An 18,201-nucleotide genomic window follows, 5' to 3' on the forward strand; every position below is an offset into this window, starting at 1 on the left:
CACTTGGGGGGCTAGAGTTATAATTTGAGCCTTCATCCTATTTCCAAGTTGCTTACTCTCATTCATAAGGAATCTCAACCTCTATACACCCTACAATATAAATTGCAATTGCATTTACCTGGGGAGCACAGATGTGGGGCACTAACTCTATTCTTGTTTGGAAGAGTAAAATTAGGATTTCGCAAAATACTTAGAAACATACAATGATCCACACTGGATAACACAAGGAGTCAGAAAAGTAGATAAATATTCCTTCTACTGTATCATCGCTTGGGTCTGAATTATTCCAAGAGGCAACTCCTGTGTTCCCTCACAAGGATCTGTAAGGATCTGGGATTTATACTAAGGAAATTAAATGCCCTGTTTTCAATGATCCCATCTGATATATTTTGACCAAGACCTTTTCCCCTTCTGAGTCTATCCCTTCATGGAAAACTGTAAGTCGTTGTGTAGGCTCTATCTATATAATAACTATTCCATGAAAAGATTTGTATGGACTTGTAATTAGAGGTCAAGGGAAATAAGTACATTGTAAGTAATTTAACGCACCTGCCTCTGCACTGAAATGCTTTCTTTTCTCTACCTAGTGCACTTTCTGGTAGAAGCTCACTGATGCTCATGGATACGTCGATGATTTGCTATACTTTCACCATGGTACTTATATTTTGCAAAAGATTTCTTGGTTAAGTTATAAAAGGCATCTGACTCATCAAAAATGAAGGAAAAGCAAGTGTTTAAAGCCATATGTTTCTACTGCAAAAGTGAAAGACATTATCATATTGATGAATTCTAGTCCTACCTCTGCATCTAACACACAAACCTAAGTTTGCAGCATTAACCATGTATGTTTGTATTTAATATCTCTTAATATGGACTATAATTTTTTCCACACAAGAGGGAACATTAAGATGTTTAAGTAGTATTTTTCATTCCTGAAAACTGGAGAAAAATCTCCCCTATTCCTTCTTCTCCTTTCTCTCCCTCCCTCCCTCCTTCCCTGCCCTCCCTCCTCTTCTCTCTCACAGATTCGATCTAATACATAGAAGATGTTCAAAAAACCTTTTCAGATGAGCATGTTCCTGCCTACACACATTCTCACCTCTTTGTGAACATTGCTTTCCATGCTCATTAATAAATTCCAGCAAAATGTGGTGAGATTAGGAATAAGGCAAACATCTTATTTTCTATATGCTTGTGGCACCACCTTGTGGTAATTCTGCAGTATTGCAGTTTCAACTTTAATTTTTAAAGCTCAAACATGTCTGAGAAAATGCTTTTGAGGATAAATTTTACCTTTTAAATATCTATGAGATGCAGTGTAAGAAATTCAGCTTATGTATTAAAAAAACCCACACACATATTTTAATATTCATAATACCTATCACAGTGCCCTGACCCTAGAAGCTATTTCCTTAATGTAGAAAAGGAATGAAAGTAAGAGATTAAAAGAGAAGGGGGAAAAAAACAAACAAACAAACAACCCAGCCAGCCAGAGATCCTAGAGGCATCAGAAAGAAGCAGAGAATACAGCATCAAAAAAAGAACACGGTACAAAATGCTCCAGCTGATAACCCACTTACAGCTTTTGCCCTCCATTCCCCAAATCCATCCTCACTTTCTCCCCTGTCCCCCAACTGTCCACACAAAGAGCTGCACAAATTCAGTTTAGAATTCCTCAGGCCAAGTGAAAGATGCCACTTCTCACACCAAGAGGCAGATCTGCCTTCCCCCACATGAGCTTGTCATGGTCTTGTGACTGGCTCTGACCACTGAACACAGAGGTTACAGGTTTCTCTCTCGCTGCTGGGAGGTTCTGCTGTGTGACCTACCTGTAACAGAGCCTTGTCTAACCTTCTCAAGAGTGAACCAGCCTGCAGCCAGCATCAACTGCTAGATGTGTGCGTGAGGCCATCTGAGACCAGCCAACGGGGCTGGCGTGCCAGCTGCCTGCAGCTGCGTAAGTGACCTCTAGGGGGTCCCGGATGAGAACCACGCAGCCCACGCCAGCCCCAGTCTCTGACCCACAGAATCATGATGAACACTTTAAAATGTTTAAAAAAAAAAAACCTAAAGGCTTCTGCCAACCTTCTCAAATTTCCTTCTTTCTTTCTAATTCATTCACTCATTTTCAGCCATATCTCAGCTTTTTAGATATGTCAAGCTTTTTCTCAATTTAAGATTTAACATCGTCTTTACTCCCTTTGAATCACATTTCTCCATTCTCTTTGCTTGATTAAGTCTGGTTTCATCTTAAAAAGCTTAACCTTAAATGAGATTAATAATTCTTATGGAATTAATTAAATGTGGGAGAGAAAATGGGCATTTTAGTTAGTATGCAAACACTGATAATAAGGGAAGAGTCCTGAATTCTTTTGCTTTTTACTTTGTGAAGAATGTGTTGTAAAAAGTTATCAAAGGTAATATAGAGAGACAGATCTTAGATTTTGAATCTTTTTGTGTGGCGTTAGGAAAGGCCTCCACATCTTTCCTCATCTCTGATATGAGGATGGTCATGCTGATCTTGTTGGGCCATACTGATCGTGAGGCCTAAAGGCATTATGTCAATCTTTTCCTGATAACCTCTATCTCCAGTGCACCTGAGTGCAAGTACAGATGTGCCTCTCTGACCATGATTCAGCAGAACCTCCATGCTCTTGGCCTGACCTCACGATTTTAAATATTATTTGTGCTAAACCACTGCCAAAGGCAGGGTCACAGGTCACCCTCTAACAGAGAATCCCTTCCTGTTCTGAGGAAACATGGATCCTTAAAGCCCCAGAATAAAATCAACACCACCACGCCCCATAATCCTGAGGGGCAATCTGACACTCCATGACAGACACAAACCTTCCTCAAGGACACAAAAGAATAACAATGCACAGTTAAAATTTATTACTCTCTCTGCCAGTTTACCTGCTTCCACTTGGAAGGAGGAGAGTATCAGAGTATCAGTATCACCATCCACATATCACTGTGTCCACAGACGGGAGGCAGTAACACGTGGTGAGGAATCAGGCCCCCAAACTAGGCTGCCTTGTTCCAAACCCCAGCCTCACCATTGCCAGCTGTTACCTAACCTCTTTATTTCTCATTTGCATTATCCATTATAATAGTACCTTCCTCATAAATCTGCTGCAAGGATTCCAGTGAGAGAAGCTTCTTCACACAATACCTGGCGCAAGGTCAGGCCGCACTCACCCACCTAACTGCAGTCCTCCAGTCGGCCTTCACTGTTTTTCTGACACCACAGGAGGTGAAGAGTTGCTTAGAAAGCTCCGGGCGAGCGGTAGCCAGCTGGTTGAGGGGTTGGGAGCTGTGTCGCTCTATTTACATGACATCATCCCTCCTTTTCTGTGGGTCACTGGATGCCCCAGAGGAAGACCAGAAGTATGAGAAGGCCACCTTTCTCTTCCCTGACCATTCCCCAGTTATACATTTATTTCAAGTAAGGGGCTCCTTTTCTGGGTATAAATCCTCCTTGTTGGGTTAGGGTTCTCAGAACATGATTTTGGACCAGGAGTTTCCCCATCATCTGGGAACTTGTTAGAAGCGCAAGTTCTCAAGCTCCAGCGTAGGCCTCCTGAATCAGGTCCGCTGAGGACGGAGCCCAGCACTTGGCACTGAACACACCCTCCTGGTGACTCAGATGTCTGCTAAGTTTTGAGAACCACTGTGTTAAATGACCAGTTATTGATACATCAACTCCTTTAAATTTCTTAAGTTCAGATCCACCTCAAGAGAATGAGAACTGGCGACTGGAACAGGGATGATGGAGAAATATGACAGCAGTGGGGACCCAGGGTAAAGAAAAGGTCTCAGGCTTTGACGGCAGAGGGCAGGATGAGGGTCATAAGCCACCCTACGTAGGGAATAAACGTGGTCCATTTTATCTGGACTTGGGAAGCTGTTTGGGGGTCACAGAATGTCACCTCTGTGCAATTGTGTGGCGGCCTGAGGAAAGCACCTAAGCCAGGATGTCTGGATTTGTTGGGGAGGTGTCTGGCTGACATAAACCAGAGGAGGACAGAAAGAGAACTTAGGAGAGCTCTGAATCCCAGCAGCTGCCCCTGACTTTGTTTTCACGTATGTGTTTAGCCAGATGTGCTTGTTCCTATGCCTCTGACCCCACAGGGCAAGGATGACTCTTCTTCCTGTTCTAGCTCCTTTCTATTTTGCCAGAGGGATGTCAATCCTTCCCCCGAATCACAATTCATTCCAATAATAATAAACTCTTTATAGTTTATCCCAACACGCATTTACATTGCTGGCCCCTCAACCTGGAATGCTGTTTTTCCTTGAGTAACGTGAAATTCATTTTTCAACATTCACCTCCAATGTCACCTCCTCTAGGAAGTGTTCCTGATCTTTGGAGAGGTGATCATCCCATTGTCTGTGCCACATTTACCTTACATGGAGATCTACCATTGTTCTTAGCGTATCACACTGTCATACATTTATTTATGTATCTGTCCTCTTTTGACACTTTTCTTAAGAGATTGTGTTTTATCAATCTTTAAAGTAGACACGATAATTTGTAAAAAGCAAAGTTTGTGTCCTTTATCATCTCTGATAATGCTACTGGAATATGGGTATTTTAGGTGGTACCTTTATTATGGTTTTTTTAACTGAAATTTTTGAGATAATTAAAGATACAAAATAATATAAGGAGTTCCTCTAAACATTTTGTCCAGCTTCCTCTGATAGTAAAATTTTGTAAAACTGCAGAATAATACCACAACCAGGATGCTGACATGGATACAATCTACCAATCTCATTCAGACTTCCCCAGTGTTACTTGCATTCATTTGTGTGTGTGTGTCTGTGTTTGTCACCTGTGTTGAGTTCATGAATCCACCACCACAGGACTCGTCATACTGACGTTTTATAATCACACCCACTTTCTTCCTGACACCTGCCTCGAGCTTCATCCCCGGGAACTACTGATTTGTCCTCCATTTCTAAAATTTTGTCATTTCGACAATATTATACAAATTGACTCATACAGTATGTAACCTTGTGATTTTTTTTCACTTAGCATAACTCCCTAGAGATTCATCCAAATTGCTGCATGGATCAATAATTCGTTCCTTTTTATTATGGAGTAGTATTACACAGACACACAGAAAGGACGGGGCCTAGCTAACAGCATGCTTAACGGTGAAACACTGACTGCTTGCTTGTTTTGCTTATCGACGTGCAATTGCTCCAGCACCATTTGTTGAAGAGGCTATCTCTCCTCCACTGAATTGGTTTTGCACCTTTGTCAAAAATCAGTTGAGTATATCTGTGCGGATCTGTATTTCTGGGTTCTGCAGTTTTCCCCACTGATCTATGTGACTATACAACCACTAAAAAAAACAATGTCTTGGTTACTTTAGCTATATAGTAAGCCTTGAATTGGGTAGAGATTTTTCTTGCTTTATTTCTTTGTCAAGATTGTTTTAGCTATTGTAGGGACCATGCTTTTCCATATACATTTAGAATAAGCTTGTCTATGTCTACAAAAAATCTTGCTGGGGTTGTGATAGGAACTGTATGAAACCTATAGATCAGTTTAGGGAGAACTGACATCTTAACTATAGTGAGTTTTCCAATCCATGAATATGGTTTATCTGTCCATTTATTTAGGTCTTTTTTGTTTCCTTTTCTTAACATTTTGTTATTTTTAGCATACAGCTTCTATACATGTTTTTTAAAGCATATGTCTAAGTTATTTCATTTTGGGAGGAGTGATTATAAATGACACTGTGCTTTTAAATTTCAGTTTTCATATGTCCATTTTTAATGATATATACAGATATACAATTGTTTTTTGTGTGTTGAGTCTCTATTCTGTACACTTTCATAGATTCTTTGGGATTTATACATAGATCATGCCATCTGCAAAGACAGTTTTATTCCTTCCTTTCCAATATGTATGCCTTTTATTTATTTATTCTTGCCTTATTATGGTGGCTAGAATTTCCAGCACTATGCTGAATAAGAGAAGTGAGAGTGGATGTTCCTACCTTGCTCTTGAAGTCATTATTTCACCATTAAGCATGATGTTAGCTATAGGCTTGTTGTAGATATTCTTTATTAAATTGAGATAATTCCCTTCTATTCCTAACTTGCTGGGACTTTTTATCAAAAATGAGTGCTAAGTTTTCTTAAATGCTTTTACTGCAACAAATGCTATAACAAATGGAAATCATATGATTTTTCTTCTTAGCTGTCAATATACTGTTTTATATTTGTTATTTGATTTTCAAATGTTGAACCAGTCTTTCAAATCTGGAATAAATCTCACTTAGACATGGTATAAGACATTGGTGGATTCAGCTTGTTTATATTTTGTTGAGAATTTTTGAGTCCCAGTTTGTGAAAGATATTAGTCTGTAGTTTTCTTTTCAAATTTTTTCTTTGATTTTGGCATCACGGTAATACTGACCTCATAAAATAAGTTGGGAAGTGTTTCCTCCTCCTCTATTTTCTGAAAAAAAATTGTATAAATTTGGTCTTCTTTAAATGCTTGGTACAATTCTCCAGTGAAACCATGTGGATCCAGAAATTTCTTTTTTGGGTGCTTTGTAATTCATTTTGTAATTTATGAATTCAACTTATCTGATCGTTAAAGACCAGTTCAGATTGTCTGTTTTATCTTGGTTGCATCTGGTAGTTTATGGCTTCTGAAGAACTGGTTTATTCTTCTAAGTTATCAAATTTCTGAACATAAGTTTTTTTTTGTAGAATTTGCTTATTATATTTTAATTGCCACAAATTCTTTAGTAATATCATCTATTCCATTTGTGTCTTCTTTATTTTTCATCTTGGTCAGTCTTACTAGAGGCTTATAAATTTCAATGATCTTTTCCAAAGAAGTAGCTTTTTGTTTTACAGATTTTTCTCTATTGTTTTCTTATTTTTAGCTTCAGAGATTTCTGCTCTTGATCTTTCTCATTTCTTCCTTCTTCTTGCTTTGGCTTTATTTTTTCTCTTCTTTTCTAGATTCTCTTAAGGTAGGGACTTACTTATTGGAGGCTTTTTCTCATTTCTAATATAAGCATTTAGTGCTATAAATTTCCTGTCGGTACTGTTTTATTTACATCCCACAAATCTTTGGTATTTAAAAATTTTTTTCATCCAGTTATATATATTTTTTATTTCCTTTTGGCCTTATTCTTTGACTCATGTATTATTTATGAGATATGTGGTTTAATTTTCCTTATATTTTCTATTATAGGTTTCCAGTTTAACTTAATTATAGTCAGGGAACATACTATGTATGATTATAATTCTTTTAAATGTGTTATGGTCATGGAATATGATGTCTCTTACTGAATGTTTCATGGACATTTGAGAAAAGAAAATATGTGTCCTATATGTTGTTCAGTAGAGTTCTACATCAGTTAGTCAGATCTTGTTGGTTGACTGTTCAAATCTTCTATATCCTTGCTGACTTTCTGTCTAGTAACTCCATCAGTTGCTGAGAGGGAAGTGTTGGAAGTCCCAATTGAGGACCGAGACTCAATTTCTTCTTTCAGGGCTCTATAAGTTTGTGCTTCATGTAGTTTTGAGGGTCTTATTTGGTGCATGAACATTTAGGATTATTAAGTCTTCCTGGTGGACTGAACCTTTTATCATAATGTAATGTCTCTATTTGCCCCTAAAAATTGTCTTTGTTCTGAAGTCTACCTTATCATATATTAATATAAGTATTCCTGTCTTTTTTTAAATTACTATTTGCATGGCATATTCTTTTCCATACTTTTACTTTCAGCCTACCTATGTTATTGACTGTAAAGTGAGTTTCTATAGGCAGCATATAGTTGGGTAATTATTTTTTAATCTGTTTTGAACATTTCTGTCTTTTGATTGATATATTTGGGCCATTTATATTGAAAGTAATTATTAATATGTTAGTGCTAAGTCTGCCATTTTATTACTTGTTTCCTCTGGTTGTCAATTCTCTAGTTCTCTTTTCTTGTCCTCCTGTGGATTATTTGAAGATTTTTCAGGACTCCATCTTGATTTTATTTATATTATTTTTGATTGTATCACTTTGTATAGTTTTCAGAGTGGTTGCTATAAGTATTATAATACACATACTTATGACAATCTACTGGTATCACCATTTAGCTACTTCAAACAATGTACAGAAACCTTACTTCCATTTAGGTCCCTTTAACTTACCCACTTTAAAATATTATTTTCTCGAGTATCAAGTGGTTATAATTTTGTTTCAATCAGCAAATTTGATTTATCGAAGTTATGAGGAAGAGGATAGCGTGGGGATTAATTTTATGTGCCAACGTGACTGGCCCATGGGATGCTCAGATATTCAGTCAAACATTATTCTGGGTGTTTCTGCTAGTTTGTTTTTGGATGAATTTCACATTTAACTCTATAGACTGAGTAAAGCAGATTCCTCTCCCTAATGTGAACGGGCCTCAGCCAGTCAGCTGCAGGCCAGAGTAGAACAAAAGGCTGACCCTTCTCTGAATGAGAGGGAATTCCTCCTGCCTGCCTGCTTTCAACCGGGGCTTTCAGCTTTTTCCTGCCTTTCAACTGAAACATCAGCTTTTCCTGGGTCTCAAGCCCGCCAGTCTTTGCACTGGACTTACACCCTCAGCTCTTCTGCATCTCTAGCTTTCTGACTACAGGTCTTGAGACTTCAGCTTCCGTGATCATATAAGCCGAGTCTTTTAATAAATATTATTATATATGTCCACACACATATACATGTACATCCTATTGATTGCTTCTCTGAAGAATCTTTACTAATATAGTTTATTGCATGTGCCTACATTTCTGCTTTTTCCATTGTTCTTCCTTCCTAAAGCTCTAAGAGTCACTCTTTCATCATTTCCTTTCTATCTGAAAAACTTCCTTCAGCCAATCTTTAAAGGTAAACTGACTAATAAATTCCTTTGTCTTCTACAAAACTCACCACACATGGTAGTGGAAACTTACTCTTGGGCAGCGTGGAGTACCTCTTTTTCTGGAGTTGCATCTAGATTTGGAGTGGGGCATAGAGGGTGCTTACAGGATTACATATACATAGTTCCAAGGCTCAGGAGGAAGGTTTGCTACCTGTCATTTCTGTACATAGGCATATGCTGAAAGATTTCTGTCTGTTATTTGGTTATTAGTTCATGCTGGCCCTGTGGGGGTGTCCCCTTGTGAACAACTATGAGGGACCTCTAGGTAGGCCTGCACTTCGCTCACGTGGGCACGTGGGAAACATTCTCCTGTCACTACTCCAATCCAGGCTGCATGAAAAGCTGTTTCCCTGCTCCTCTCAGAAGCTCCTTTGTGGTTCCCAGGCTCAGCCAGCAGCCTGTATGTTCACTAAGCCCACAGGAAATCAGGAGACTGCTTCAGGTCCATCTGCCCACTCTTGTGAGGGGCCAGAAATACCAGGATCTTACTGTTTTTGTGGACCCTTTGAGGGATGGAAGCCGGCAACTACTCTGTCCAAAACCAAGACTCATCGGTGGTTCCTGCTATTCCCTCCCACTCCTTGGGGCTGGACGGGGAAAGGAGTAGGGATCCTTCACATGCAAATGAAATTATTGAAGCCCTCTTTGCTTCCACTCCGATTCTCCCTTCTGTAGCCTAGACTGTTCTAAAGTGGTTTCAGGTGCACTCTAAGAACCTTCCTGTTCTTCCAGGAAGCACACACTAAATTCTAAATTTAGGGGAAGAAGTGCCAGTGGTTAGGGGTCAGGCACCTCTTACTTAGAGAAGTGGCTGAAGTTCCAACCACCACCCTGTGGACCCTACTCCTACCCAGCCAATCCCAAAACCACACTCAGACTGACAGAGGGGAGGGGAAGTTCCCTCTGAAATGAATAGTTCTTGGAAGGTCATCTCTACTACCACATCTTTTCTCCTTTAGGGAGGAGATGTGCTGCCATTTTCCTACCTGTATTAGTCTGTTGGGACTGTTGTAACAAAGTAAGACAAACTAGGTGAGCTCACAAGAGAAATTTATCATCTCATAGTTCTGGAGGCTAGAAGTCCAAAATCAAGGTGTTGCAGGGTAGGTTCTTTTTGATGGCTCTGAGGGAAGGATCAGTTCCAGGCCTCTCTCCTCAGCTTGAAGATGATTATCTTTTCCCTGTGCTTTCACATCTTTCTCCTGTGTGCATATGTCTCTATGCCCAGATTTCCCCTTTTTATAAGGACACCAGTCATATTAGATTAGAGTCAACCCTAATGACTCCAGTTTAATTTAAAATCCTCCATGAAGACTCTATCTCCAAATAAGGTCACAATCTGAAGTACTGGAAATTAGGACTTCAATATATCTTTTTTGGGGGGTGGAGGTGGGGCTAAGTAAGTCCCTAAAGTCAAGTGATGGGCAAAAAAAGAGAGACTGGCATTTTGTTCCCTGATTAAATGCCTGCTTTATCAGCAGACTTGCCAGTCTCCCTGCGCTACCTGAGCAGGAGCAGGTAAGAGAAATGTGGTGAGAAGCCCCCCACCCCTGACTCCACCTCTACCTGCCTGGGCCCCAGCAGCATTAGGTTTTCAAGAGGAATGTTATTATCAGATGGATTCTGCACATGACCACAAGCCCCAAGAGTTGGCACACAGATAAGAATAGAGAACACAATCTTGCCAAGACTAACACAGTGTGGGAGAAAGAGGCACACACGGTTGAGGAATAGAGCTTTGTGCTGCCAGCAAAAGCTGGAAGATGCAGCTCAATCTCAGGGACTTCCAATGTCTAAGGGACAAACTGAGGGGAGCTCTTCATCCATGCGGGCCTGCTGGGGCATCTGTGACCCACGGAGACAACCAGAATAGTAATTACCTCCTGAGAACAGCACTGCAACTTTGTCAAGGCTGCAAGGTAAGGAGACCTCCACCCCTCCACGGTTCCTCAGCACCTGGGCAGAAGGCAGGAGGGGTGGCATGAGAGCTGGAGTCCGTCTAGCCATATCTTAATTTGGCTATGAAATGGAGGTTTTCATAAATAGAATGGAATCTTCTAAAAAAAATTTTTTAAAAGAGTTCCTCTGAAAATACAAAAGTGAAAAGTTATGGGCTGACAAGGTGTTAAGGGAGCTGCTACCCAGTAGGAAACAGACATTTGATTGAGCAAAACCGAGGAAAGTGACTGGGAAAAAAGTCAGGCTTGCTCCTCATCGTGTTGAGACTGAACAGTAGATAATGTGCAGGTGCACACAGAGCAGCACTAAGGCGCAGTCCACTCTAGTTCCTGCTGGTTTACTTAGCACGACACTGTGGGCAGTCTCCCCTTACGTTACTTCAGAAATACAGCGTTTAATGACAATGCTTTATATTATTCATCTCATAAATGTACTGTAATGTATTTAACCTTTTCCCCACTGGACATTCAGGATACATCTAATATTTTAGAATTATAAATCATGTCACAATCATCTTTGTACATACATCTATGTTCAATTTCCATTTCAAAGAGGACACATGGTTATACCTACTTTTTCTTTCAGGTGGGAGGATTAATGCTAACCAGTTTCAGAGGTTAAGTGACCTGCCTTCATCATATCCTAAATCCAAGTTTTCTGAGAATGAATCACTGACTCTATTATCAGTACATGGAAACTGTCCTTTATGCCTAATGTAAAACTTGAAAAGCTCTCTCATTTTCTTACCCATTTTCCTATATATTACTGCATTGTGTTATATTAGATGATGAGCTGTGTTTTATTTATAGCATATATAATATTCTGTGTATGTCTGAGCTCAATTTATTTTATATCAGCTAACTAATTTCATTAGCATGGGAGAAAAATGGAGAAATTGATGAATTGGAGCTTCGCGTGTCTGTTGTCAAAATTCGTCAAAGAGAGCTAGTTTGCCATGATAACAACCATTTGTGATCACAAATATATTACAGCACATAGGTCCGAACTTAACCTGAGTTTACTGCATGGTAGGAAAAAGTAGCAAAATAGTGCTGAAGAATTATGGCTTTACTCTTCACTAAACATGGTTGGAACTCTGGATCTGCCATTTCTATACTGTATGACCCTGGACAAATTTTATCTCTGTGCCTCTGTCCTTATTCTGTGAATTAGGAATAATCATAGTACCTACCTCATGGCTCATAAGAAGATTAAACGAGAAAATTCCCATAAAGCTCTTAGGACCAGAATATGCCCCACAGAAAATATTCAGTTAATGTTAGCTACTAATATTACCTCTTATTAGAAACCACAGGTTAACCTCAATTTAAGCATAGATATTTGGATTCTAACAGAGTTAATTCAAACCTTTACTCGGGGCTATTTGCTCTCTGATTTGAATATAAGACAGTCATGAGCTTTTAACCCTACACCAATTATATTTTTAATATATAAATAGAGATACATTAAGGCATCTGTGAATAGTTATAACAATTATCACCATAATAAATAAATACAAAATAGAAAAGTAATTTTTCACTACTATAATAACCGTTTATCTTATATCCTTTAAGTTCCTTTAAGTTCTTCCACAACATAAGTGTTGATTGAGGAAAATAATGAAATGAAACCATATACTGGTTAAAAAGTAGCTAGGTTTAGCTTGGAATATAAAACCTATTTATTTACAGAAAACACGCACAAGCAATTCTTACCGGCGCTTAATAAGGATCGTGGAAAAACTTTGCGAAACCAAAAACTATGTAACGGCAGCGAGTGACATTCCAACAAAGGGCTGCACCACGTCATCTCACCTCAAGTTGAAACCTCCTCACCAAAGCAAACACTTGCTAGAGAGGAATTTGGAGCTTTCCCACCACATTTAAGTGGAGACTTATCCTGGCCTCCCATGTAAACCTGGGGAGGAGGCCTCCTTTTTGCCGTGTGCATTTCACATTTTCCTTTAATTGTGTCACAGGGACAATACCCAGTGGCCAGCAACACAGAGGAGGAAGTGGTGCCCAGGATAAGATAAAGGGTTCCTAACACTATTTAGAATTCCCCGCAGATGGAAGAGTGAGAAAATTCCTAAGCTTCTGCCTCTACCCCGCCCACAGCGGAGGGTGAGAGGCAAGAGGCAGGGCAAGTGCTGGGGGCGCTGGAGCTCGGAGGTAAGTAAGCTGTTGGTTTTGGCAACGCCTGTTCCTATTGTTAGAGCACCACTGCCTGCTGCTGCCAACTCCCTAAAAGAATGTAACAAGTCCAGCACACAAGATTAATGCTCCTCTCCTGCATCTGGGGATGTTATAAATAAAGCCGGCGCTTTTTATATACTGTCTAATAGTACGCTACTCAACAGAAAGCAGACGAAGGAAACCGAAGAGAGCCTCGTTTTGCAGAGAGGAGGAAAAAACTGACGTCACGGATCCATTTTAAACACATCTCAAAATATGTTGGGAGATGTTCACATGCTAAGGAGACACAGGACCAAGTCTATGGTCCCGTATACAAATTTTGCATTTCTCTATATGTGTGTCTAACAAAATATATGCTAATAATAATAATAATAATAAAAAATCCGGAGAAGTAACAGCTCTTGGATTTCACCTACAGGGAAAGGAATGCATATGATTGTAGTGGTGGTTTTTAAGGTGAAAGACAGGTCTTGCTCTAAATCTTTCATTGTCTAGAACAGAAGCATTTTCTCCCGGCAGTAAATGGGCCCCAGGCCCTCCTGCCTACCTGTGCTGGCGCTGGTGCTGGCGCTGGCGCTGGCGCTGGGGCTGGGGCTGGCCAGCAGTGGCCCTGGGCCCTGGGCGGGCGGCGGGGGCTGCCCATCACTCAGCTGCTTGACGCGTTTGCGGTGGGATTTGCCGTTGTAATGGACTTGGGCCTGGGCTGCCGAGTTTAGCTGGATGTTGCACACCTCACAGAAGGAGAACAAAATCTTCTTTTTCTCTTTACTCAGCTGGTCCTCAGGCCTGTCACTCTTTATCCCCTTTTCTTCAAAGCCCCGTAGAAAAGTTGCCATATTCATAATTCCATCTTCAGGGTAGTTGTCAGGGCTGAAGGAGTACTTCATACCTGAAAAAAAAAAGTACAAGTGCTTCTGAAATATATGCCTTCTTATTTTCTAGTGTGATTATAACTAATTTTCATGGTAGGGTTTCATCTAAAATCTTTCAGCTACTCAGTGCTCACTCTCAGAAAAAGTTATCAGAAGTACTCAACTGAGCAAATACAGTCTTTGAACGTGTGTTCCCTCTGTCTGGAGCAGTTTCTATTCCATTCTTGCCCCTCCTCTCAACTCTTTTGCCCTTTGAACTCTGGCTCACCCCTGACATCTCAGCCGGAGCATCACCCACTCTGGGAAACCTGTCTGACCCTGGAGATGAGGCAGATCCCGGGTCACCTGCTCAAATGGTGCTGTGTGACCTCCCTTCAGAACACCTATCAAAGCGTGCACTTCATACATACTTGTGCCATTATTTGGTTTATGTCTGTTTCCCCAACAGAGTGTGAGCTCTGTGAGGACAGTAACCTCATTGCTGGAGATCCCTTAGGCCTGAAATTACACCTTTTATATAACAGACACTCAAGTATCTATTGGAGGAAGGAAGGAATAAATGATGCTACAAATCCATACTGTGTAAAAGGGTATTTGTAGACACAAAAGCATATGTAATAAACACACACCTACACACCTGCACACCTGCCCACAGACACATGCCCTAACTTGGGGAAGAGGTGAATAACAAAGATTAAAACACATTATGTCTACAACTTACATTGGGTTGTATTCCAAAAGCCCCTTTATAAGTCAGTCAGTGTGAACTTGAACATATTTTCTTATAGATGTAGTGAAACAAATTATTTTTAGGTGTCCGGTTTAGCCCATAAACATCAATTTAATCTTTGATGAAGCTGAAATGCAGAACATCTGAAATACAAAAATAACAGAAATACAATTTATGGCAATCTAGCAATTAAAAAGTCGAAAAAGAATAAAACAGAGATACAATTCTGTTTATTTTTAAGTGCTGATTTTCATTTATTTAGGTAAGGGTATAGTGATAAATTATAACCTAAGTAAAGATTTTAAAGGAGTCCTTTCAGTACCTGAAGAATCTTGGATAATAAAGATGGCCTTGGCTTTTTATTTTCCCATTCTAGTTTTAATATATTTAATTTTTTCATGTTAGCTAATACCAGCATTTACCAGCATTTTTATACTTATCAGTGTGATTATTACAATGCTTTCACTACTCAGCTGGAACAAAGAAAAAGATACTCTCATAGAAGAAAGAGGAACAATGTTCAGAGAATAACTGGGCAAAAACTAAGGGAAAAGGGGTATGCATAAAAAAGATTTGGCTGAGGTGGACAGTACTGTGCTATGAGGGATGAAGAGTTCAGATAAAGAAAGGATTGCAGCTTGTGAGGGATTCTGCCTGTGGGGGGAAATGCAAAGACGCTGGCTTTGAGCAGTTTTGTTGATCCCAGTTGGCTTGGAGCTCTCTATGGAAGGGAAGGAGCAACGAAAGACTAGTCCATATATGGAGTTTGGAGTCAAATGTTTAAAATTCAGAAAATAAGTCAGAGTAAAGGGTATGACCATAAAGATATTGATTCTATGTATATGGAATGTCAAGAACTCATTCACACCCACACACCCTATTGCAAAGTGCCATTATACATTATACCATAGGTTAAATCCCAACCTTCAGAGAGTTGTTAGAAAATTGCTAATTTTGATACATTAAACCTATTTGTTCCATAAACACTTTACCCAGATACTACCAATTTAAGGAACTCTCTTCCACAAAATTTTCCAAATGAATCTATTCCTTTCAGCTCTCCACAAAGGCTGTTTTCTTCCTTAAAATCTTTCAGACTATGCATAAATCAGGTGTAAGCAATTCCTATAGCTGAGTTGCAGAAAATAACTCTGTTATAATTGAAATGTGATTTGAACTGCACATATATCAACATTTTTGCTGTATTCCCTAAATCCAAAATACCATGCTGTCACAAAGCCATTTTTCTCTCATAAAACTTTAGAAAATACTAGTGCCATAGAAAAATTATGTTCAAACATACTACGTTGCATCCTCTCTTAAAATACTAAAATTTATCTTAAGAATTACTGAACTAAATGATACAAAAGATACATAATTTTTAAAATAAGCTCATCTTTAATACAGTATGCCTTGCCTAGAAATCTAATCCATTGTAAAACATAAGGAAAACCAGTAACTTTTAGCCTTGTAAAGAAAGCGAGGTCAGGCATCATCTCACTGAATCACCAAAATCTAAGTGTTACATTTCAGCTCAAGCAGCTAAGATCGTTGACTCAGCTGAGGATGGATGACACTTTCCTCTGGAAATTTACCTTCTGTGGAAGTGGGTGGACTTGCCCATGTTGCTAATTAACACATGGTATTTCACAGAAACAGGAAATTCATCAATCACGATGCTCCATTTTAAATTTGAAATCTAAAAAATGACTTCTTTGTATTACCTCTTACAGCTTATCTGTGCTTTTCTGATTGACATTTGTCCTAGAAGTAGGAGTTACTCTCACTTACAGACAAATCCCTAAACTTCCAGCACCACATTCATGGGGCCACTTTAGGGAGGTAGAAATGCCTGGAGGTGGAGTGTACGTTCTGTCTACCAAGTCCCAATTTATTGGTCCTAGTGCTGGCTTCACCACATGTCCTCCCCTCTTAGGGGAAAAATAAGTTCAGCTCCTGTTAACAGCCACTTGCAACCAGAACATATTTAGTTCCAGAGGTCTTGGGAAAAGGACCTAGAAGTGGCAGAGAAGCAAGATATCAGTCCCAACATCCACTTTTGGCCTGAGATGATATAATTTCTAGGCTTATAATATGTGTGGTGATGATAACACTTATAATGTCATCTTTCTGGCTAAGGGGATCTTAAATTACATGTTTCACTTGCATAGGGCAGAAGGACCTTCAGAAATATCCAATTTTAAACACAGCAGTGGGCAGGATCCTGCTTTGGAGAGCCATGCAGGCTTCTCTGTAGGTAAGAGAAGTCAAGACACCAGACCAACTGTTCTACACTTTTTTGTATTATTTTGTCAGGTTAGATAGCCAGGCATTTAACATTCATAAGAGAATACGATATTTTGGTGCAGTTCATAGAATAAGAAAGTCGGTCCTTGAGTTGCTGCTTTGGGGGAAAGGACAAAATGGGATAGTTAGTGACTATCTAAAAGGAGTGATTTTTCAATGACCAAGATGCAACGCATCAGGAAATTTTGTACTTAACAACTTACTCTAAAACTGGCCTTGACCTGCATAATTATCCAGTTGTCTTTTATAATAAATTTAAATAAAAGGAAGCTCATTCAGAAGTAAAGACTGGAAGCCACAAGAAGATTGTAAACACGTTACTTTAGAAAGAAGAACTGTCCGAGACTGCTGAAGCTCAAACTGCACTATTCTGTGCAAGCCCCACATTTTGGGGTCATTTCAGATGGATAAACTCATCTTTGGGGAAAGTACTGATTTTGTTCTGCGTTATTTTAGGGAAAGGCCACACCTCTTTGGATGGGTGTAGGATTACCCCAAAAGGAATATATTTTTCCACTGTGAGTCTTACTGCCAGATTGACAGGGGCAGGAAGTAGACACAGAGAAGGATGAGCCTGTGACTGTCTTGGGCCTGGGGGACAGGGGCTCTGTATGCAGGTATGAGAGACTTGTTCCAGGCATTCCCTTTGTGTGGAGGTAAACTGAGTCCTGGCACATAGAGAGAGGCCTGAGACTAAGCAGAGAAGGCTGAACAATAGAGACTGTCCATGCAGGGCATTGGTCTGTGACCTCAGAGAACCTCTATATCTGGAAACAACTGTGAATTTCTTGACTTGTATTTCTTTTTTTCCTTTTTTTTTAAATCCTGAAGCCATCAGTGAAATGATGCAAACATCACAGCTGATCTTCCTATTACTGTGGGGACTTGTATGAGGGTCTAGAATGGCACCTGGGGTCAAAGCCATCCACGGGAGAGCAGCGGCATGGGACTCAAGGATTTTGGTGGCCAGCAGAAGAATGATGCCATGTCCCAGAACCAGGCAGCTGCTTACGATACTGAATAGCAACTGGGTTGGGATATCTCAGAATTCAGAAAGGCACATAAGAAACACAAGCTGGTTAAAATATTGGAATTCTTACATCAAGTAGGGTAGAAATTTGAACTATTTTGAATGAGCTAATATGAAAGGTGAATAGGCTGGGGCATTTGAGTGATCTAAATGTAAATGAAACAAGGTTATTTTATTCTCATTCAAT

General features: G+C 39.7%; 1 protein-coding gene across 4 annotated transcripts in view; it reads right to left on the reverse strand.

Annotated features, from left to right (window-relative positions):
* Positions 1-18,201, reverse strand: part of ZNF385B (zinc finger protein 385B) — a 367,671-nt gene that overhangs the window by 267,696 nt on the left and 81,774 nt on the right. For 2 of the 4 annotated variants that reach the window (XM_072961238.1, XM_072961239.1), the window contains exons 2-3: positions 14,669-14,820; positions 13,623-13,964 (exon numbers count right to left, since the gene is read on the reverse strand). In XM_072961238.1, coding sequence (XP_072817339.1) covers positions 13,623-13,962 — 340 coding nt within the window. In that variant the 5' untranslated portion in view covers positions 13,963-13,964; positions 14,669-14,820. Of the gene's footprint in view, positions 1-13,622; positions 13,965-14,668; positions 14,821-18,201 lie in introns of those variants that run through there. The other 2 variants (XM_072961242.1, XM_072961240.1) reach the window with 1 other exon arrangement.

This window comes from Vicugna pacos, chromosome 5 (genome assembly GCF_048564905.1).
Source record: "Vicugna pacos chromosome 5, VicPac4, whole genome shotgun sequence".
Lineage (NCBI taxonomy): Eukaryota > Metazoa > Chordata > Mammalia > Artiodactyla > Camelidae > Vicugna > Vicugna pacos.